This window comes from Rhamphochromis longiceps, linkage group LG2 (genome assembly GCF_057381845.1).
Source record: "Rhamphochromis longiceps isolate RC_006_pf linkage group LG2, R_longiceps_female_GT1.1, whole genome shotgun sequence".
NCBI classification, from domain to species: domain Eukaryota; kingdom Metazoa; phylum Chordata; class Actinopteri; order Cichliformes; family Cichlidae; genus Rhamphochromis; species Rhamphochromis longiceps.
In genome coordinates this window covers 33,689,496-33,713,412 of record NC_140558.1, presented here as the reverse complement: position 1 = coordinate 33,713,412, position 23,917 = coordinate 33,689,496, and the positions used below count along the sequence as shown (strand labels likewise).

Genomic DNA, 23,917 nt, shown 5'->3' with positions numbered 1-23,917 from the left:
GAGGAGATAAATCTGCAGAGAAGATGGCAAGATATTTTGAATAACACACTCCTCAGTGAGGTTTTCCTCTCATTAACGTGAAAAGAAAGGACAGAATGAAGAGGAAGCAGATTTTTGATGTCGGCTTCCAGCCATATTGTTCAGTTTCTGGATCTGAAGGGGATAGTGCTCAGCAGTATAAAAAAATAGCACAAGAGCAGAGAGGAAGAGAGTTGATGAATGAGGGAAGCTGTAAAAATAGAAAGCCAAAGGGAGAAGGGAAGGGAAGCATGCAGAGAGAAAAGAAGTTGTTTGTCTCAGTTTAGAGGAGCTGGACTGGCTGTGAATGCACATGTTATCACTGGTAGGTCAGGTCTTACATAATTTTACAGGCTGGACAGAAATCATTGTTCTAATGATCAAGCCATGTTTATTTTAGATGAGTTGTGTGTGCGCGCGTGGGTGCAAAACAGGGAGTGAGAGAGAAAGAGAGGCAGTAAAGGCTGACTACCTTCCAATAATATAAGGGGAGGTGTGTGTGTGCGTCTATGTGTGTGTGTGTGTGCATGTGGGGTATCCTCCTCCATCATCTTCTGAGCAGCACATGTAATATTCAGTGTTATCCATGTGTTCATATGAATGAGATGCTGCCTGTCAATCTTAAGGCTAGAGACTCAAATACTGGATCGACTCCGGTGGACCTTTGCTTCAGGAAAGCAAACCCTCCTCTCTGTTCTTCTTCTGTTCTCCTCTTTCTTTTTTGCCTCTCACTGCGTTGCCTTCTCACTCTGTGCTCCAAACCTTTTCCCTCTTCCCTGTCTGTCCATTTCTCGTCTCGTCGTCTTTCTTCTTTAGTCCTCGTCGACTATTCTGCTTCCTCTCCTGCTCTCCTCCTGCAAAGCATCTCATAATTGCCTTCATATTTTCTCTTCCTGCAGGTGCTTTAAATCCTCAATTTTCCCAGTACAGCTTTTTGTTCCTCTTCTCCTGATTATATCTTCATTTTCTCACATCGTCCATTTCATAGCTCCATTACGAAGAAATAAGGGTTGAATGGATATGCAAACAAGGGCTCTCACTTGTGGAGGCTACTATTGCCTGTTAAGAAAAAAACCTATTTAACAAGCTTTGTCAGAAATTTTGAGAAGGTATATAATGTGCTTCATAACGTGCTAAAATCTATTTATCCTTTGATTTTCCTTTGCTCATCCAGTTCGTCATTGCTATAGGGGTCAGGTGGGGGATAGAACCCAACCGAGCTGAAACAGACTATCTGTTGCAGACCTAACACATAGAGACAGACAACATTCACGGTTATGGTCAATTTCATGCAAACACCACACAGAAGGGCCCCAGGCTGGATTTAAAAACCCACGACCTTCTCACTTTGCTGCCCTGCTGAAAATATCGATATGGAGTCTAAAAAAGGTTAAACTGTAGTCAAACTTGTATGATCAAGACAGTCTCTTTTTGATTAATCTCTTTGAATTCTCAAATTTATATTTTGAACAGAGCACTAACAGTGCTCCAGCCAGCACACAGTCTCTTGCTAGCTGTCCCAGCTACAAATAAGTTGCAAAACGTACCTAAATGTGTTCATAATAACCCATCCTGCGGCATAAGTAGTGGTGCAGTCAGTTTAGAATTTGCTCATGTCACTAAAATGCTTGTATTAGTTGGGCTCCATTTAAAAACTTTTAATCCAAGTAGTTTGTTAAGTGTGTTACAGCTAATTAGTTTTCATATTAATTCATCACTGTTGTGATAATGACCCAGAAGGCTTCATAAGCCCTTATAATCATTTTATTTTCAGTTGTATGGCTTTAAATCCACTTGAGGTGATATAAATTGTTAATGGAAGGTCATTTAACATTTTAAATGCAGAGATTAGGGTTTTTTTTAATTTGTTAATATCTTTTGTTGATACATTTGTATAGTTTGGAGAATTGTAAAATGGTTTGACTTGATTGAAATGTTAAATACAGGGAGTGCAGAATTATTAGGCAAGTTGTATTTTTGAGGAATAATTTTATTATTGAACAACCATGTTCTCATTGAACCCAAAAAACTCATTAATATCAAAGCTGAATGTTTTTGGAAGTAGTTTTTAGTTTGTTTTTAGTTTTAGCTATTTTAGGGGGATATCTGTGTGTGCAGGTGACTATTACTGTGCATAATTATTAGGCAACTTGACAAAAAACAAATATATACCCATTTCAATTATTTATTTTTACCAGTGAAACCAATATAAGGCAAGGCAAGGCAAATTTATTTGTATAGCACAATTCAACAACAAGGTGATTCAAAGTGCTTTACAGAGACATTAGAAACAAAAACAAATAAAAAGCATGATTTAAAATTGATTAAAACAAGCAAACAAACAAACTAACTAAACACACACATTTCACACCTGTTCGCGCGATCTGAACCCTTATCGTAAGGGGAGCTACCAGTCCTTCTGTGGACGAGCTACTTTCTATTTTAAATTCCCTGAATTTAAAATACTCTCTAGACCCAGTCTAGACCCAGCTGGGGAGCTACCCAGAGCTCTAATCCCACTTAACAAACAAACAAACAAACAAACAAACAAACAAACAAACAAACAAACAAACAAAACAGTATATAAAATCAAAACAGATAAAATCAGAAATAGATAAGATCAGTAGTTAGTGTAAGTTTTGAAATTTAAGCTTAAAAGTGTGGATTTGGTGCTTTATTCAAATGCAGCTGAGAATAGGTGAGTCTTCAACCTGGATTTAAATAAACTGAGTGTTTCAGCTGATCTGAGGCTTTCTGGGAGTTTGTTCTAGATATAAGGAGCATAAAAGCTGAATGCAGCTTCTCCGTGTCTGGTTCTGACTCTGGGAACTGATAAAAGACTGGATCCAGATGACCTGAGGGATCTGGAAGGTTCATACTGGGTCAGGAGGTCACTGATGTATTTTGGTCCTAAACTATTCAGCGCTTTATAGGCCAGCATCAGAACTTTAAAGTCTATCCTCTGACGGATAGGCAGCCAGTGTAAAGACCTCAGAGCTGGACTGATGTGGTCCACTTTTTTGGTCTTAGTGAGGACTCGAGCAGCAGAGTTCTGAATGAGCTGTAGTTGTCTGACTGATTTTTTAGGTAGACCTGTAAAGATGCTGTTACAGTAATCAAGCCTACTAAAGATGAATGCATGGACTAGTTTTTCCAGGTCCTGTTGAGACATCAGATCTTTTATCCTTGATATATTCTTGAGGTGATAGTAAGCTGACTTTGTTATTGTCTTAATGTGTTTTTCTAAGTTTAGGTCTGCATCCATCACTACACCCAAATTTCTCGCCTGGTTTGTGGTTTTTAGATGTATAGATTGAAGTTCTCTGGTGACCTGTAATCGTTTTTCTTTGGCGCCAAAGACTATTACCTCAGTTTTGTTTTTGTTTAGTTGGAGAAAATTGTGGCACAACCAGTCATTAATTTCCTCAATGCATTTACCAAGAGCCTGTACAGGGCCTCGGTCTCCTGGTGACATTGTGATATATATTTGTGTGTCATCTGCATAGCTGTGATAGTTTATTTTGTTGTTCTTTATAATCTGTGCCAGTGGGAGCATGTAAATGTTAAACAGAGGGGGTCCCAAGATGGAACCTTGGGACATCTCCACATTCACAAATATACATTTCTGACATTCAAAAACAAAACAAAAACAAATCAGCGACCAATATAGCCACCTTTCTTTGCAAGGACACTCAAAAGCCTGCCATCCATGGATTCTGTCAGTGTTTTGATCTGTTCACCATCAACATTGCGTGCAGCAGCAACCACAGCCTCCCAGACACTGTTCAGAGAGGTGTACTGTTTTCCCTCCTTGTAAATCTCACATTTGATGATGGACCACAGGTTCTCAATGGGGTTCAGATCAGGTGAACAAGGTGGCCATGTCATTAGTTTTTCTTCTTTTATACACTTTCTTGCCAGCCGCGCTGTGGAGTACTTGGACGCGTGTGATGGAGCATTGTCCTGCATGAAAATCATGTTTTTCTTGAAGGATGCAGACTTCTTCCTGTACCACTGCTTGAAGCAGGTGTCTTCCAGAAACTGGCAGTAGGACTGGGAGTTGAGCTTGACTCCATCCTCAACCCGAAAAGGCCCCACAAGCTCATCTTTGATGATACCAGCCCAAACCAGTACTCCACCTCCACCTTGCTGGCGTCTGAGCCGGACTGGAGCTCTCTGCCCTTTACCAATCCAGCCACAGGCCCATCCATCTGGCCCATCAAGACTCACTCTCATTTCATCAGTCCATAAAACCTTAGAAAAACCAGTCTTGAGATATTTCTTGGCCCAGTCTTGACGTTTCAGCTTGTGTGTCTTGTTCAGTGGTGGTCGTCTTTCAGCCTTTCTTACCTTGGCCATGTCTCTGAGTATTGCACACCTTGTGCTTTTGGGCACTCCAGTGATGTTGCAGCTCTGAAATATGGCCAAACTGGTGGCAAGTGGCATCTTGGCAGCTGCACGCTTGACTTTTCTCAGTTCATGGGCAGTTATTTTGCGCCTTGGTTTTTCCACACGCTTCTTGCGACCCTGTTGACTATTTTGAATGAAACGCTTGATTGTTCGATGATCACGCTTCAGAAGCTTTGCAATTTTGAGACTGCTGCATCCCTCTGCAAGATATGTCACTATTTTTGACTTTTCTGAGCCTGTCAAGTCCTTCTTTTGACCCATTTTGCCAAAGGAAAGGACGTTGCCTAATAATTATGCACACCTGATATAGGGTGTTGATGTCATTAGACCACACCCCTTCTCATTACAGAGATGCACATCACCTTATATGCTTAATTGGTAGTAGGCTTTCGAGCCTATACAGCTTGGAGTGAGACAACATGCATGAAGAGGATGATGTGGACAAAATTCTCATTTGCCTAATAATTCTGCACTCCCTGTACTTTTGTTCTAATAACTGCAAGATTTCACTGTGTGAACAGGCTTATCGGTTGCTCAGCTTCTCACTCTAAATCAATGTGTTGCTTTTCCAAATGTGAGCATGTAGTATCTAAAATTTATGTAAAGCAAATCTGCTGCCTCTATTGAGCATTCTTCATTCCTGCAGTACAGTAATCTGACGCAGTGTATCCCTGAAATCCACTCGCTGCTCTGTGCTATCTGTTCACAAAGCTCATATATCAGCTTCACAAGGCACTGATCAGATCCCAGATCAGTCCTTGTCTCTAAGTATAATGTTGCCTAAGGAAAAGAGCAGAGACTTGGTGGAGACGGAAAGGAAGATGAGGAGGGGGAGAATTAGAGACTATGGGGAAAAAGATGAGGGTGGGAGGATGGGAATTCGGCAAGGTTCCAGAGCCATGAATAAAATGCATAAAGTACACAGTAAAATTTTAATGCTGTTTAGTTTCCACTGAGAGGCCAGATTTGCATCCTCATCCCCTGATTATGACATCTTCAGTCAGCACTCCAGGCTTGGCATTGCCCATTTTAATGTTAATGTGAGTGTTTGCACAAATTCACTATTAGGCATATACACACACATACACACTCACACAAAACACACACTTTTCAGAGAAGGTTACTTCTGCTGAGAGAAGCTAATCGGGCTGAAACCATTCCCGCTTTGGTTCCTTCTGTCCCTTTTCTTGTCACAGATTTCCTAAGGAACCTCCTATCAGATAATATCAGGCACATCACATTAAACTGAGAAAAAGAAAATGAGCTGACCTGGTGAAGTCCTACTAGACTGACTGTGAGGTCATCGTAACAGTGAAAGATTATTTCAGATCTTCCTTAGAAGCAGACCAAAAGCACTGTTTTTGTAGCTTTAATAGTTCCCCCCACACTGATAGCCTACAGGGCGCTTTACAACTGGCTCACCAAAGGATTCAGTCTGGCTCACTGGATAATTATGGAACGCCAGGACTGCCATAATGAATTAATTAAATACACCATTAAATAATTAATTAAATGTGGCAATAATTAATTAAAATTGGAATTAATTAATTAAATAAATAGTTATGACACATGTAATTAATTAATTATTGACACATTTAATTAATTATTTATGTATTTCACATTTTAATTAATTATTGACACATGTAATTAATTAATTATTGACACATTTAATTAATTATTTATGTATTTCACATTTTAATTAATTATTGACACATTTAATTAATTATTGACACATTTAATTAATTATTTAATGATATATTTATTTATTTCATTTTGGCAGTCCTGGCGCCTGGCTCTCGTCATGAAATAATTTTATCTGTCAGCCTCACCCATCAAACTCAGGGGGCGGGGTTAACGCTGCCCATGCAGCTTCTCTAACATTTGATTGGTTGCCGTGCAAAGTAAGTCAAAACAGGTCGATCCTAGAAAATCGATTGCTTGTGTAGACTTGGGGCAGCCAGTTATCCCAGAATGCAGATCAAATCACAAGCAGCAATGGTGGTGGTGTAGTTTTAAAATACCCCGTTTTTCTGTCACCAGCTACACTTTTAACAGTGTTTTAGCCGCGAATGTCGCGACGTATGTCTGGTCAGGTTGTCAACATAGAACATGTTTGCAAAAGTGCTCAGATGTTTTCAGAGATTTCACTAGCTCTGCTAACAGTTAGCATGCAGAGTGCACCGAGGGGGTTACGTTAACCGGTTTGTTTACATATTCCACTCTCCGTGTTCCACATGTTGCATTCGCAGATTCTCATTTTCACCGAACGATCGTCTCTTTCCGCCTGGTCTTGTGTCTCTGTGCTTCTGTAACATAAAGAACGAGCTGACATTTTTCTCACGAAACCAGCGATCAGCTCAACAGACCCTCAGTTTACCTGCATGCATCCTCCTCCTCATCTGTCAGCTGTTTAACACCTGCTGCTAATTCAAGAAACACGCCTAGTTACCTGGTGATAGTCACAGTTTAACTGGGCAGCCGGTGCTCGATATAACGCAATGTCAGCGCATTTTTCTGCACAAGATAAGTAAATATAGTGTTTTCCCCGAGCGCAGAGCTGCTGGAGCTCGTTTCCTTACAGAGCACTTTATAGGCGAACAGCTTTATCAGCGGCTGATGTCCAATCACCGGCACACAGCTTTCAAACCTCAGCTGAGTTTTAGCTCTCAGTGGTTAAACGCTGGACTTCATTCACTCAGGTTCTGTCTGTCGGGTCACGTTTACTTCGCTGTTTTATTTACAACTGAGCAAATCGGTTTGGCTGAGGTTAAAGTTACGTTTCATAACTGCATAGTTTCACAGACGTTTAATGGTTCACTGGCACATGTGTTAGACTGAACTATCATCTAAATATCATCTGTTTTTTAATAGTTATTCAACTGTATTCTAAGCACCAGCTGTCTGTTAGAATGTGATTTTTTTTCTCTCTCTGTTGGCAGAGGTATAAAAATGCGCAGGAAAATCTGACATGCATGGCGAACTTCACCGACGATATTTAGGGAGGAATAAACACACATCAAACATAAATGAACCATTTGTCTGTCTCCATAATTGAGAGAATTTTCTCTTCTTATGTCAACACTCTCTCTCTCTTTTTTTTTTCTTTTTTTTTGCTTTTTCGGTCATGTTATGTTTACCTGTCAAAGGCTTGTTACAAACTATGAAACACATTGTGCAGACTTCTGGATGTTAGAAGAAAACTAATACTGCTCATGAATGAGACTAAAGGCAGGAAGGTGTCCTTTAAAACTAAACATGTTAATAGGACCTCCCTATTTATATCATAGTTTATGATATAGCATGTGTATTTCAGTAATAGCCTGCTGAGGCCACTATACGTGCTGGCCTCATATCAAATGTGAAGGCAGACTGAGTCTATGTTTGACGTTTTTTATATCTAATCTTCCTTTTCAAACATTTAAACAGCAGCGAGTCTGCAGCTGAGGGAATACAAATTCAAATTGTCGGAACAGGTTTGCTCGTTTCTTGGATTCATTTGGTGATTTATTAAATGTATAACTGTTATTCTAATCTGCTGCTGAGTCTCTTACACTTTTCTTTATGCTGTATATTTTCACGTCTCTGGAATAGTTGGCAGTTAGATAGTCAGCTGGGAAACTTTGTGTTAACTCATGGAGCTGAGGATATCGTGGATATGCTGACCTCGCTGCGTGGTGTACAGAGCGAGGTCAGCATGATTAATATTCACAATAAAAATATTAGCCGAACATCATGAAGTCTGTATGTGTTTCATAGTGTCGAACAACCTTTGTACAGTTAAAGCCAGCAGTTACTACATGACGGAAACACCAACGTTATCTCTTTTATGTGTTTATACACAGGTCACGCTGATTACTGAACAAAAACCCAAAGATCAGATGTTAAACAGATTTATTTGCTCTCTCTCCTCCTTAAACATGTTTTTAATGTTAGTTATAATTCAGAATTGGCGACTGAAACACGTAGGACACATAAGAACATCAGGAAATAAAACATCGATAAATATAACCTCAGTAAAAGAAGTCAGCGGGGGTTACTACAGCTGTGTACCGGGGCCTGCGCTTTGTCGGTGGGATTGCTTGCGAGGCGAGCGGGTCTATCCCACGCTTTGCCGTGAGACTGGGCAGACATCTCCGAAATCATCGAAACACTTTTGCAAAGAGGCTGTATCTTGACAAACCGACCAGACACATGAAGATTAAACCACTACATTCTCGGCTAAAAAAATATTAAAACGGTATTTGGTAACACACAAACAGGGTTTTTCAAAGCTCAGTTCTGTTAGCTTCCACATGCCGGTTGTTGTGTGCTAGAAACAATGGCCACCAGGCCTAAGCAATGGTTTTGACTTGATCAGCGTTAACCCCGCCCCCTGAGTTTGATGGGTGAGGCTGACAGATAAAATTATTTCATGATGAGAGCCAGGCGTCAGGACTGCCAAAATGAAATAAATAAATATATCATTAAATAATTAATTAAATGTGTCAATAATTAATGAAATGTGTCAATAATTAATTAAAATGTGAAATACATAAATAATTAATTAAATGTGTCAATAATTAATTAATTAAATGTGTCAATAATTAATTAAAATGTGAAATACATAAATAATTAATTAAATGTGTCAATAATTAATTAATTAAATGTGTCAATAATTAATTAAAATGTGAAATACATAAATAATTAATTAAATGTGTCAATAATTAATTAATTACATGTGTCATAACTATTTATTTAATTAATTAATTCCAATTTTAATTAATTATTGCCACATTTAATTAATTATTTAATGGTGTATTTAATTAATTCATTATGGCAGTCCTGGCGTTCCATAGATAATCTGTCAGAGCCTAACAAACGAAAAGACAGCTTTTATTTATTTAGTCAGTTTTTGCACTTTGTGTCTTTGTGTTTTAAGTTGCATCTTCATATACAGTGCTGTGAAAAAGTATTTGCCTCCGACCAGATTTCATCAGTTTTTTCCATATTTGTTGCTCTTACATGTTTCAGGTGATCAGAGTAATTTTATTATTACAAAAATATAACCCAAGTAAATACAAAATTGAGTTTTTAAACCGTGATTTTAATTTATTAAGAGGAAAAAAACCCAAACCTAGCAGGCCATCTGTGAAAAAGTAATTGCCCAACGTAAAAAGGTGAAAAAGTAATAAGGAAGGGGGTATATACTTTTTCACAGCACTGTACATATATCGATTCTGTAGACGAAGAGCAAGATTTTTGGTGCTTGAGGCATTCTGTTTTATATCTACTGTCTGCTCGTAGTCCAAGTTCAATTGATTGATAATGTCAGACTGTCTAAAAGTAGTTAAACAGTATATGTCGAGCGTAAAAGACGGATTGCTTTTGCAGCAATGTGGTTTTATTGAATATGAAAACTTTCATAAAGTATACTTAAATAAAAAAAAAGGTTTTCTAGGTTGCTATGCAATGGCTATACTTAGTCAGATTGTATGGATCAAATTGGGGTGCATACAGCCCAATTTGATTGTAAATGAATGTGACATCCTCGTGTAGAATAAACATTGAGGTACCATGGCAATACAAAAGAAGTCAGCAGCCCACAATTACTTCATGATTGTACAATAACTAATAAAATAGAAATGACATTGAGAAAGAATGAGAATAAAAATCTGGTGTCACACTGGTGAAACAATTCTCAGCCTTTAACTTTTATATGAGCATGTTCACAATCCCATTTCTTATTGTTGTTATTATTGTCTTATTGTCTTTGCTTCACTGTGTTTCTCCTGTTGCACCATGTATCATACTGAGCTTGAATATTTTATAGCAGAGTCAGCAGAGCTCAGTACATTTTAGCTGTGACCCCTTCATAATATTATGTTTTTCATTTGAATACCTAACAGTCTCCTCTAAGTCAAGGGTCAGATGGGGTGAACTGCCAGGGGAATTTCTTTTGCCTCCACAATCCTGTTGAGAAACCTGTTAAACTGCAGTTCTGCAGCAATTTACACTGTGGCTAACTGACAAATATCCCACTTTTCATGCATTAAAGTGTTTATATGCCACTTTGATTTCTCAAAGTACTCCTGTTAGTACTGTATATTCAAAATGAGGAACTGGAAACTATGTTTTTTCAGTACGTAATATATGCAGAAAAAACATATTCCTGACTGAAATCTGACTTAGAGATGAGACCCAGAATAAACAGCACAGTCATACATATAAATGTATTACCTACAATATCCTAATTTGTTGTTTTCACTATATTCATTGCATTTCCTCATTGGCATGGTGCCCCTTGTCCTTCCCTGGGAAGACAGTTAAAACACTGCTGCTACGTTTTAATGTATCCTCTAGCTCCTAAGCTTAATGAAACTACTCACTACAATTTGAAGGTGTTTGCACAAAAACATGTAGTCAGTTAACCATAATTAAAATAGAGGTTGTAAATAAACTGTAATATGAACAGGTGTATAATAAAAGAATCCAATTTTCAGTGACAGCTGTTATGCTACATTTTTAAATTGATTTTTAATTGAACACCTCAAAAAAGACTTAATTACACAGATATTTTGTGTGAGCGTGTGCGTATACCGTATTTCCCGGACTACAAAGCGCACCTAAATATTAGCCGCACAAGCTAAAATCAGGGGAAAATCCTGTTTTGTACATACATTAGCCGCACCTGACCAAAAGCCGCAGGTGTTTCAATGTTGACTTATCATATGTAAGAGAATATGCACAAAGGGAATTGTCAGGAAAGAGATGGCTGTTTGGAGACATCACTTTTATTAATATTTTGAAAAACAAGTTATGGGTACATATTTGCACATGTAGTACATAACAGTAGCCTACAGCACACCAGAAAAATAGATTCGGACTACCTTTTAGGCTCAGGTGCAGTGACACAGCTTTAACAAGAAGAAAAGTCAGTCATTCACCACCATCTTTCTCTTCTTCCTGCGCACTAAAACCACCAAAGTCCTCTTCTCCAGTGTCGGATACAAACAGGCTCAGGATGGCTTCGTCATCCACTCTTCTTCTCTCCTTCGTTGTCACTTTCAAAACCAAAGAAATCCTCATTGTCAGTGTCAGAGTCGAACACCCTCAGAAGGGCCGTGGCGGTGTCCTCCTCTCCATCATGCAGCAGTCCAGCCCTTCAAAATCCGTTGGTGATCGTGGATGTTTTCACACTTTTCCACGCTGTCAGAATCCACCGGTGGAGTTGGGCATAACTTGCTTTTTGGGCATAACTTGCAAGTTTATCGCCGCTCATCATCCACGCCTCCCGCTGAATGCGTAGCGCTACTTTGAAGTTTGTTTTTCGCGCTACTTCGTATGGCACTACGTTGCCTGGCGGACGGACATGTGACTAACATACCACTCTTGAACCCCGATCCTTCCGCCAGGCAACGTAGTGCCGTACAACAGCGGAACACACAAAACAAATCGTCTTACGATATGACAAAAATCATGGAAAATCCATAGAAAAGCCGCACCTGACTAAAAGCCGCAGGGTTCAAAGCTTGTGCAAAAAGTAGCGGCTTATAGCCCGACATTTACGGTATGTGTGTGTCAGAGCTTCTGCAGTGTTCACAAGTTTGGACACAACATGGTTAACAGGTTTTTTCCTGAGACTCGCTCCTGAAAGTTCCACCATCACCTCCAACAAAGACGATATGATAATAACGACACAGTTTTATGTCCTTGTAATCACTTTAAAGGGTTTGAATGACATTGGGGCAGTGTCGCAGAGAGCTAAACAGCCAGTTAATGCTTTTGAGATGAGCACAATAAAATATTAATGGGGGACTTGGGCAAGGAAAGGTCATCACTGTGACTGAAGCTGAATAATAAGAGAGCTAGTAGCAACACTGTGAACCTTAAGTGACACCAGCTAGAAAACAGTGAAGGCTCTTCTCAGGCAACAGCAGCTCAGCTGCTGTCCTCTGTTGGATACAGTTAACGCTCTTATCTGTTGTGAACTTTTGTTTGTTTTTTTGGGGTTTTTTAGTCACAGGTAAAATTTGTCTCACTAGAAAATACAGAGGAGTTCCAAATTGTAGATGGTACAGAAAACAAATATAGTGATTCTACCAAAGCTGAAGAAAAACAAATGAAAACCGTTAGTGTTACTGACTGCAAATAACCCATTGCAAAGAGGCGCTATAATCCATCATGATGTTTGTGTGATTTTTTTGTACACAGGTGTAAGAAAAGCGAAAATACTGTGACTTTAACAAAAATAAGAAAATGTCTTGAAGTTTAATCAGGTTTTAAATGTTATTTATTATAGATGACAAGTTAGCTTCTGGATTATTTGAAGAAAATTCAAAATAACTACATTTTTTATGTTTTCAGACCACTTTAAGTGATCTTAGGGCAGGGATGTCAAACTCATTTTACATCATGGTCGAGATGCAGCCCACTTCGACCTTAAATGGGCCAGACCAGTGTAAAGATGTTTAACTTATGTTTAACTACACATTTAATCCCTGAGATATGTAAAAAAAAAAAAAGTGCATGATACATGATAAAGAAATGCTCCTATAGTAAATCAAAGAATTATACTGTAACTCTTAAATTGTAAGAAATAAATGTGTGAAGTTACATGTTAAAATTAAGTTTATTAATTAAAAAAAAGTTAAGATGTAAATGATGCAAAGTCCAAAATCTATGCCCTCCCTCCTGGTCCTTATTTTTGGACATCCCTGTCTTAGGAGAAAGAAGGGATTTAAAAATAAACTTTTTCAATCTCTTTTAAAATTTTTGTTCATCTGAACTAAATGTCTATAAGGATTTAATCTAGCTGACCATCTGTTTCAGTGCATTAAGATATGTCCAGCAAGAATGGGCTCTGCTTGTGATAAAACTAGCCCCTCAACAGCATTGTTAACACAGGCAGCCAACAAAACATGAAAGCAATCTTCATTTGATCATAATACATTATTATGCTGCTCAACAACTGCTGTTAGTCAGAGAGCAGCTTGCGTACCGACCCTTAAGTCTACTGACTACCTCTTATGTTTTTCCCCGACCAGAAGTCTCAGTCCACTCAAAAATGTTGTTAGAAGAATCAAAAGTAAAGCAAGCAGCTCGTCGTCTGCTTCTGTGCGTTCGGTTCCCGCCACAGCAGGCCAAATTGAGTTTAGTGAAAGAAAGAAAATACAGGACTACCCATCTAGCCTTTGGCTTAGTTTGTTGACCAGACCACTTACCCCTCTTGTTTCTGTCTTAACGTTGTCATATTCACCAAGAATCATATGTCTATTTTTAAATCCCAGAAGATTGCACCCATTTACCCAAAGGATAGCATCCATAGAGATTACATAAAGCCTATTAAAAGTCAGTGTCCCATGAATATAATTATGAAGCTATTATTGTTACACTGAGATGGTTACATGTTATTTCTTGGACCATCCCTGATTTTTACAGATTTCACTGCATTTCAACGCTGCTGCTGCTGCTGATGATGTTGTTTTTGCATGTCACTTTAGCTGTTTTTCCTCTCAGTTGGGACTGGATTTAGCTACAGCATCAATTAGTTAATGGACATTTTTCATCTACAGATTAGATCCAGATTAAAACAGTAAACCTTTTGTTTAGTCTCTGTCCCTGAAAATTTTACATGCCCTCCTTTTCTCTTTTTTTTCATATGGCATTTTGGCATTTGTAAAAAGGACCCCCAGTTAAATAATTCTATGCTTTCTTCTGCGCAACTTCCGTGCCTCTCCCTCTCTGTTTCTTCTCTCCTTTCCCTTATGCTGCCCTGTTACGCTGCGTGTACAATTTGGCCTCAATGTGTTTCAAATTACATGCCACATCAAATAAGGCTATCTCATAATGCTGCGAGCGCCGGTGCAAGTGTGCGGGTCCTTGGGTATTCCACCACCTTCAGATTCGTATTAAATGAAACTCTAGAGTTCAACTCAGTATTCAGAATGAGTAATACAGGGTTGTAATACATCTGATAGACATAGCATACTGTGCCATTATCACTGACCTTTCTTTTCTTCTCTCTCCCCTCTATTCCTTTCTGTCCTCTGCAATCATCTAAAGGAAGCAGAGGTAAGTAGAGTCATTGTTTTTGTAACTGTCATTATTTTGAAACACATTGTAATTCTTTAGTAAAGTTTTAGTGCACTTACAAACTGCTGGATAGGTGTTGCTGATTTAATTGCACAGCAGGTTAGGTGGCTAGTCATGCATAGTATGTTATAGTCCAGCATATTAAAATTCTGCTGTTGTGCTTGTAGGTTTCACACTCTCAAGCAAGCTTACTATGCTTCAATGAAGTAAACTGAATTAACCGGACTTCTCTGGCAGTTTGCTTCAGAGCATTACTGAGGCTGGGTTATGTGGGCTGTCTGTGTTCATCCCAAAAATGTTGGCAAAGGTCATAGTTACGTGTTCCATAAATAAAGAAAAACTACTAGTTATTTTGAAAAAAAATAATCATAAAAGTAGCATCCAAAAAGAAAGTTAAATCCAAGTATGCATGTGCATGGTTGTGTACCTATATTTATTTATTGTGTGCAGTGTTTTTTTTTTTTTTTTAGAACCTGGACATATCTGTGCATGTCTGACTGAATGACTGGTCTGGTTTAGAGAGGAAAGACAGCATCTGGCAGTGTGGTTGAGGTTGTATCACTATCCAAGGAACGGGAAAGCTGCTCAACGGTGAAGACACTAATAATGCTGAACCAGAACAGGAGATGTGGACATAAAATAAATGAAAGAAAATGATGTGAGGACATGATTTAAGTAAGCGCCTAAGGGACAGGCTAATTAGGTTTCATCTCCTGATTTCAAACTTCTGCGTTGGCTCAAATTTTGACGGTTGTCATTTATAGAACAAGGACTGTATGAGTGGGTCAACTGTCCATTTTCACTGGACTGTTCCATATCACTGATACTAATTTAGTCTCTCTCACTTTTATACTCTTATATGCTCGCTCTCCCTCGCTCTCCCTATAACTCAATAGCACAGGAGATAGAGTTTTCAGACCCAGCAGGTTCACAAATGTCACTGACTCAGGCTCACTTCCTGCTGACACACATATGGTTCACCCAGGGAAATCATTTAGAAGACACCACCACTACACACCTCTGCGTGCATATATGTGTGTGTATTAGTACGTTATGTAATATTATTATCTTTATTATTAAATATAAACTGAATCTGACAGGAGGGGTCAACTACAGCTCTTCCTTTAGGTACCCACACATGGTGTCTTGGTAATAAAACTGTTATAATAAACTAAAATGTTGGTAAATCTAAATAATTGAAAAATACCTTCAATTATAAAAACAACCCAAAATTTCCTTAAAACCCTAATAACACAATCGTTTTAGTGTGTTGTAAGCCGTTATCGTGTATGTTAAAGCATAAAGTGTTCACGAAAGTTCAATCAAGTACAAATATCAGTTTATGCTTAACAGATCAGATGTTTTAAATGCAAATCTGCTGCTTTTTCTATAAGTAGCTACTCCAAAATGACACCACTTATACCACTTTTTCCTTTCATCTGTATGTCAGACCATTCTTTGTTTATTCTTTACTTACGTAAAACACATTACATGACACTAACAAAGTCATCACTCTACACAGTGGGCTTATTACTTTAATTGCTCTACACAGCAGAAGATGTCTCTAACAAGGCAGGAAGTCTGCTCTTAATTGAACCAATGTATCAAATAGTATTAAAAAAGCCAGTTATTTTTTTATTTGAATATGTTCAGTTCATGAAGCTTTCCCTTTAACTCTAAACAAAACTGTGGTGAACAAAGACTTGTTCAAATAGAGTCATGAAAATCATATTTGACCAGTGTTAATTCATAATGGCTGTTAAATGTTATGCTGCTTTGTTTGTTCTTTGGAGCATATAACCTTCTTTACGCTCGAGTGTTTCTGCTGCAAGTTTCTATTTACATTTGTCCCTATTTTATTATCCGAACAAGCTCATACCATACATATTTTCTATTGAAATCAACAAAGAGACGAACAAAAAGAGAGAAGAATGGAAACAGGATTTCTCAGTAGTGACATTTAGTATTTGGTTTGTTTACTTTCTGTTCAATAAAATAATCTGTCCACTCTTCACATGTTTAGTTCTTTCATAACCCAATCGCTTCTGTTGTGTTTCCACTCAGGATGACTACTTCAAAAGCTGGGCACCTGCAAAGTCTCTCGATCAAGGTGAGTTTTGCTTTTTTGTGTTACTATAAATTTTTGTATTACTGTAAGCTGTATGTGAAACTACGGGTAAAAATGGAAAATTCCACTGCTGCTTTGAGTTCTAAGTTGATTTTAAACTAGTAAGTGATGCCTGATGCTATACCTTTTACCGTATACGTATTATGTGTCTAATAATCTAAGTAAGCCAATCAGAAAGTCTAAGAAACATTAAATACTGGGAGTACTGGGAGAGATTTGTCAGATTTTGTCAAATTCAACAGATATAAAAAGTGCATAGTCCTCAAATTGAAGCTATTGCAAGGAGTATATTTGTGCTAAAATGCAGTATAGTATATTTAACCTTCTTTTAGCACACATACAGTCATGTCCAAAAGGAGTTTATTGTTCTGCTTGGGATCATGGTCCTGCTGCATGACCCAATTTGGACCTGCGTAGGTTTAGCTCCCAGACAGACAGCATCACATCTGACTCTAGAATACTTTGGGATACAGAGTAGTTCATGGTCCACTTAATGGCTGGAAGGTGTCCAGGTCCTTTAGCAGCCAAACAAGCCCAAATCATTACCTCTCCACCACCGTGCTTTGCAGCTGGTATGAGGTGTTTGTGCTGATTTTTTGTGTTTGTTTTTTTTTTTATCAAATGTGGCGCTGTGGTCAGACAGCTCCACTTTGCTGTCATCTGATGAGCTTTAAAAGAAACTAAATTAAACACTGTGTTTTGTCAATAGCACCCCAATAAAAGGACCCAAAATCGGGATACTCAGAGGCTGCGTAAAAGACCTAAATCATAATCTTTAATTGAAAGTTAGACATTGATTATGCACAGAAAATGAAACAATGAAGAAAACCAGAGGCAACTATTAAAAATAAAACCATAACACAGTATGTAGACAGTGTAATAAATATATAAATTGTTTGATAAATTAGAAATTAATACTGAAGGTCATCGACAAGTACAACTAGTTCAAAACCAGTAAATGTCAAGTGTTATAAAGAGATAATTTACGTCACTGAAACTTTATTGTGTGACTTGTGTTTGATGTTCACATTGCATTTACATGTTACCTTTGTATTTTAGCATTTTTCAGTAAAGATGCTAGAAGGACTCTGAGTTGCACTGTTGAGTGATTTGCTGCCAACAACCCAATAATCTCCCTTATGTAATACTCTTATTGTGCAGACAAAAATCCCTTTAGTTTATGTGTACTCATCTTTCTTTTGTCTTCTAAAAGCAAGTCTCCATAATGTGATTTGCAGCATTTTAGCAAGAATGCATCGCAAGTGGTGTCTAATTCTTAAAGTTAGGGTAGTTCTGCTGTTTTTTGACTGTGTGCATGTGTCTGGCCAAATGTTCTTTCTTTTGAACTGTACGTGCTGCTTATGGACTAGTATGGCAATAATGCCAAGTCCACTTTATCCGTCACAGTCAAGTGTGTAATGCTCTTAGACCCCCAGTAACTCTTGACTAACCTCAGTTATTACAAACACTAACTCACTTTCATTCACACTCACAGTCTTGCTTTACTTACGTATGCAGACGCACACACGCACTCTCACACCGAGGTAGTTTGTGGGGTTAATTGGACGGCAGCTTTTTGAACAGCGCACCAGAAATCTTGCTACCACTGAGCTTGTTCTGTTCTTTGCTGGCTTGGTTTTGCATATGTAGCACAGTAACTGCAACTCTTCAGGGAAAGACTTGCTGAGCAGGTTTATCTGGGCCAGCTCCTCGTGGATACTGAGCCTAATGAGAACAGCCTTGCCTCAGTGCATCAAATTTTGGTGATACTCTATTTTCTCAGAGATAAGTAAAAACAAAAGGTAAACAGAGCTTCATTCTCTTAACTAGGGACTCAGTGCTTGCTGCATTATGAATATTATTCTTTGTGCCAAAATCCAGGAGGAGTGAGGCCAGATTTAGGTGCTAAAAGAATTATATACTTGGCCAAAAAAAGGTACTGTAGTGCCACAACATCTGTATCACATTTCTTTCTATACCTGGAGGCACTGGTTTGATTTAACCTCTCATAGGATTCAATATTGATGTTGTCAGCTGTATATTATTTGCAACATCTTTCACCAAATTAGGCCGGAGACCAAACACAATAAACACAAGAGAGCTTCATTTCTCATTTCATTGGTGCTGACAGAGTAAACCCGAAGAGAAAGAACACTTACTGCACTGGCAAACTAAAGACATTCAGCATCTGTGTGGTTACTCATGTACACTCAAGCGAGGTGTTACTCTTTACTTGCTAGCATTTAGCTCCTGGTAATTATACCAGGGGTTTTAATTTTTATATGTCCAGCCATTTGTTTAAATGTAACCAACAGGGACATACTAGAACCAAAAGACAGACTGAAAAAAACAAAACAAAAAAACCCCAAGGTGTAGTTTTCCTTTAATTGCAACAAGAGTCAGTAAAGTTCACTGATTACATCATTTGTCTTTTACCATTTGTTACATTTTGTTTCGAAAGTGCTCCTTGATGAGACCACTAACATCAAACTGTCCACTCCATGCATGTGAGTCATTCTGGTTCAACACAGCAATGTGACATCTGTGCATTTATCTGGAGACTCATTGGGTGCAGCTGAAGCACAGGTCATATTCATGCCAATTAAATACTGCACATACTTTTTTGTGCCGTATAATTTCTCCTGCAGCGCTGCACATCAGCTGCAACATGACTGCTCCCCTGCTGCAGAGCTCGAAACAGCCTGCCCTTTCTGCACTCCTTCAAACTGCACTCTGCAGTTACTCCCACACAAACAGCTCAGCTGGGAGTAATGGATGGCTAAATGATTAGGCACCAAATAAGTATGAGGAATCAATCTAACAATCTGGTCCTCTTTTGGGAATATTTGCTGTTATCACGTGCTTCTTCAGTCGGTCCAGTTTTCACCCAGCTGATACTGCAGGCATTTCATTCCTTACTGTAAACTTCACCTTTGAACCAAATCAGAGTATTGGATGTGAATGACTCATGATCTAAGCAAAACTGACTCCTCAACTATCTACAATTTTTAGTATTCAGAGGATTTTAGTTTTCCTTTAAGTTTTAAAATGAGGAATTAAAGTTGCCTAAACTGAAAGGTAGACAATAAAGATTCTAGGTAACACGGAGTGAATGTGAGGAACCACTGCAAAAAAAAAAAAACGTACAAAATGATTAAATCTTATATAATCTAATGTGTGTGGTCAGATCGCTAATGATACTGAAATGACATGTGCGACCACAGCACTTGATTTGAGGTCAGTACAGAAAAAACAATACCGTGCACCTGCAGGTTTCACTTTGACTAATGAATCCCAGGTCGTCCTTGGAGACTAATCAGCAGCAGAAAGGTTGATTGGGGGAAAATCCAGTCCCTGATGAATCACTCTGCAATTAATGTTCACCTTTGTAGCATGGATGAAATTAGTGTTATCACAAATGGCTTGTTTGTAATGCTGAGTCATCAAATCCACTGGTGCTAAATCTGTTTTCCAGACATGTCGTGCCTACTGAGTTCCCACAGATGAGTAGTTTTAAGGCTAAATGTTGTTAACTTGTTTCCATGGTGACAGTTCATTGATCTGCCTGATTTCTAGTCATGGATGAACTGTTTTGGCTTCTTTACATATCCCCCCAAAAAACTGTGTCCAATTAAGGATACAGTGACACAAGCCTAGAGACCAGTGAGTGACTCCTTGACAACCAAAGGCAACAAGAGAAAAATGTGTATTCTCCAACTAACTGCAAAGTGGTTGCTGGCAGTTGATTTGCAGTGAAATTCACTGCAAAGAAATATACAGGGCTGCACTAAAAACCTTTTGAGATTGCTTTGGTCCCTAGCAGGTTGCCGTGGTCACCTATAATTTTCTATAAAAGATGTACGATTGGCTTAAAACACTTCCCCACACATAGAGCAGTACTGGAATAGTTTACAGTTGCACTTTTTCAAGTTTATCTATTATTTAAGCAGTTACAAGGAGATTTTATGCACTTCTTTGCACTGAATTTCAGCAAACAATTTCTTAAATCAAACTCGTTTCAAGCTCCAAATCTGTTGTTTGCATGTGTTTAGTTCCTCACTGGAGGTTCTAACGCTGCAAAATTGGAAATATTTTTTGATTTTTTTTAACCTGTTATGTATTGTATAAACCCATTTGTAAATTGGCTAGATCATATAGATGTTGGTATCCTATAGCTAAAAGTAAACATTCACCTCCTCAGATCTCACAAGTCATTTTTCTAAAAGACTAAAGTAGTCACAAACTTAACTATTTAACTTTAGGTTAAGTTTTAGGCAATTTACTAAAGCAGCTGAATTCTAATTCACTGCCTTTTCTTTAAACATTACCCTCATTTTGTTTTGTCCCTTCAATTTTATTTGTTCTCTTTCATATTTTCAAGATAATTTCCTTTTTCTTCCATCCTTTTCACTTCACAGCCCTGTGTATCTGCTCATTGTTTCTACACAGTTTTCTATTATTTCTGACGTATTGAGTTCATCACATGGAAATTACATAATATTGAACAATGGGTTACTGTTAATCAACATGCCACAGTGCCGTAAATACACGCACACATGCAGTTAAAGCCTGTGAGAGTTCATTGGTTGCTTTATTCATGCACCTTTAATTAATTTTTTAAAGAATTTGGTTGCTATTCTTATATTTTTGTGCATGTGCTCTTGTAGTCATGACTATTCGTGCTCGTTTTGTCAGTTTATTTTATTCTTTAAATTAAATTGTTAAAAAAAAGAATAACTCACCAACAGAACACCCCTCCTGCTTGTTAGTAGTTCATTAATTTTTAATTTTTTTTTTTAACAGATAACTTTGAGTTGCTAACAAGTAAAATAAATAATTATGATAAAAAATTTTATTAAAATAGTGCTTAGAAAAGTAAATGAGAAATGCAAATTTGAATTTGCAAAACAAATAATGTTCTTGATCAAAATGCACGTAGCGTGATACACAAAGAGAGGAATTAAGTTTGCAATTAAATGTGTCTTTAAAAAGCAAAATTTGGACAAATCCCACACAGCAATTAAATGCTACAACCCTTCAGTCTCCCTTGTCCATGTGCCCAGATATTTTGCTGTGCATGAACTTGTTTCCATGGTGACAGTTCGTTGACCTGCCTGTTTTCTAGTCATGGATGGTTAAAAACTGTTAAAAACTGCCTCTTTACGTGTTGCGCTTAATACAAAATTCTACAGCCCTCTGAGGAGGTAGGGTTGTGTGGGTTACACTGGCCTGAGTCCCAGACAGCTCAGCTCATCCTGTAGGTGGATTACATAGACATCTGCTGTACTCACATCAGGGCTTATGTTTCATAGTGTGCCAGAACGACCCCAAAATGGCCCAGGAACAATCAGGAAGAGGTTACTGAATATGAAACAAGATACATGTTTTACCACAGAAGCCAAACCTCATGTTATTAAAACTACAAAAATAACTAGTCAAAATATTCTCAACTAAAGTTTCTCTTTCCAGAGTTTTAACAAAGATTATTTAACAAATAATATTTTTATTGTTATTATTTTGGTTAATTTGCTTCTTTTGTTAAGAAAAATTGTTTGAATTGATGTTTTATTTTGACAGGTACGAACACGAAGCATGGGTTTGTAATTACTAGCACAGTTAATCGGTTATCAGAAAGGTAAATAGACTCACGCTTCTATAATGCTTTCATACTGTGTTTGAGCCACTCAGTGTTTTGTCACTACAGGCCTCGTTCACTTATTTACACAAGTGCTTTTTTCTATGCCTCAGTGCTTTTAACTGAATATTTGCACGCACTCATACTGATAAATGCATTTGGGTCAACATGCATACTATAGGTTGAACCACCAGCCTTCAAAGTGATAGGCAACCTGCTCTATCTCCTCAGCCATAGCTGCAGAATATTTGTAGCATTGCATTCAGAAACATTAATTTACAGCTGAGAAAATTCCATCTCAAAAAGAACGTGAGTTTGGTTTAAAAAAAACAAACTACTTTTTATTTTTTTTGCACCAACGGTGACAGTACAGAGGCATATGAAGTCAGAGACAAGCTGGAAGACATGCATACACTTTAATTATTGTTTTTACTTTTCAAGCATGACTGCAGTGACCTGGAAAAAGAGTGACAGCCTACTACAGTGATTAAAATATCAGCCATGTCCTGACATTTACATTTAATTTTGTAGTATAAATTAATAAATTTTGTAGAAAAAATACATTCTGTTAGAGAGTCTCAAATATGGATCACACGTTTTTGTATTTACATTAATTTAGGCATGTGTTTTATTTCTTTTACTGAAACATTGTACTAACCAGTGTCTCAACATTCTCTCGCCTTGTTGTAACACACTGTGTACCATGTTTCAACTTATTACATATTACTGCCTGGTCTTCAGAATCCATCCAGTTAAACCTGAATCCTATATGTCCTCCAGGGCAGCTTAGACTTCTTCCAAAGTCAGACTGAATTATTATTTATAACTTTCTACATGTGCATTAATTTCAGTCCCATCAGTAATGGTTGGAGAGTTGTGCTTAACAGGCTTTTCAGCCCAAGTAGACAGACAGAGAGATGAGAGGAGAGGAGGAAGAGTCCTTGGCAGAAGATAACGGATGTGCTGTCAGCGAGACCAATGGTAGAAACAGTATTCTGGTTATTTGAATCTGGCTTCCTCCGTATGGGCTTGCCCAACAGATTTGTGAGCTTGTTATTGCAATGCATTATCCAGAGAGGGGAGTCAAAGGGAAGATTACAAATGCCAGACAGGGCCTCATTATCACAGCCAGTCCAGAGGAGCACAGGAGAGTCAAACTGGCACCAAGATACAACTAGAGGATGCAATACAAGCGCAGAAAAAAACAATACAATTCAAGTTGTCAATTTTCAGGTGTTTGCTACTTGTCTATTCTTATTAGTTTACATAATGAATTAGTGGTTGCTATGGGGACCGTTTTGGCAGCAGAACCCAAAGTCGTTTGCGAAGCACTCGGGTTTGGCAGTACCAGCGGCAAACAAAGCCTTGAAAATCTGGAGCTTCCAAATTGCCAATCGGCCTGATTAGACATGACACTGCGTTTTCCCAGCAGAGTGTTCGTCGTTGTTATATATTTCATCAGCTCTTTCTCCAATTCACTAAGTCACAGTCTCTCTGAAGATATTCTGTCTGTCAGTTCCCATTTCTCATTGGTCCATCTTTAATCTTCTGTAACTCTGTCACTGCCTCTTAATACGTTCTCATAAACCCGCCTTTGATCTGCGCCTGGAGGAGCTAAAAGAATTAGAAAGAGGGAAACTGATAAGAGACATATA

At 38.1% G+C, this 23,917-nt stretch overlaps 1 protein-coding gene across 2 annotated transcripts in view; it reads left to right on the top strand.

The window, feature by feature from the left end:
• The window catches only part of spock1 (SPARC (osteonectin), cwcv and kazal like domains proteoglycan 1), a 119,255-nt gene that overhangs the window by 50,254 nt on the left and 45,084 nt on the right, over positions 1-23,917 (top strand). For both annotated transcript variants that reach the window (XM_085424470.1, XM_085424463.1), the window contains exon 3: positions 16,564-16,609. In XM_085424470.1, coding sequence (XP_085280596.1) covers positions 16,564-16,609 — 46 coding nt within the window. The remainder of the gene's footprint in view (positions 1-16,563; positions 16,610-23,917) is intronic.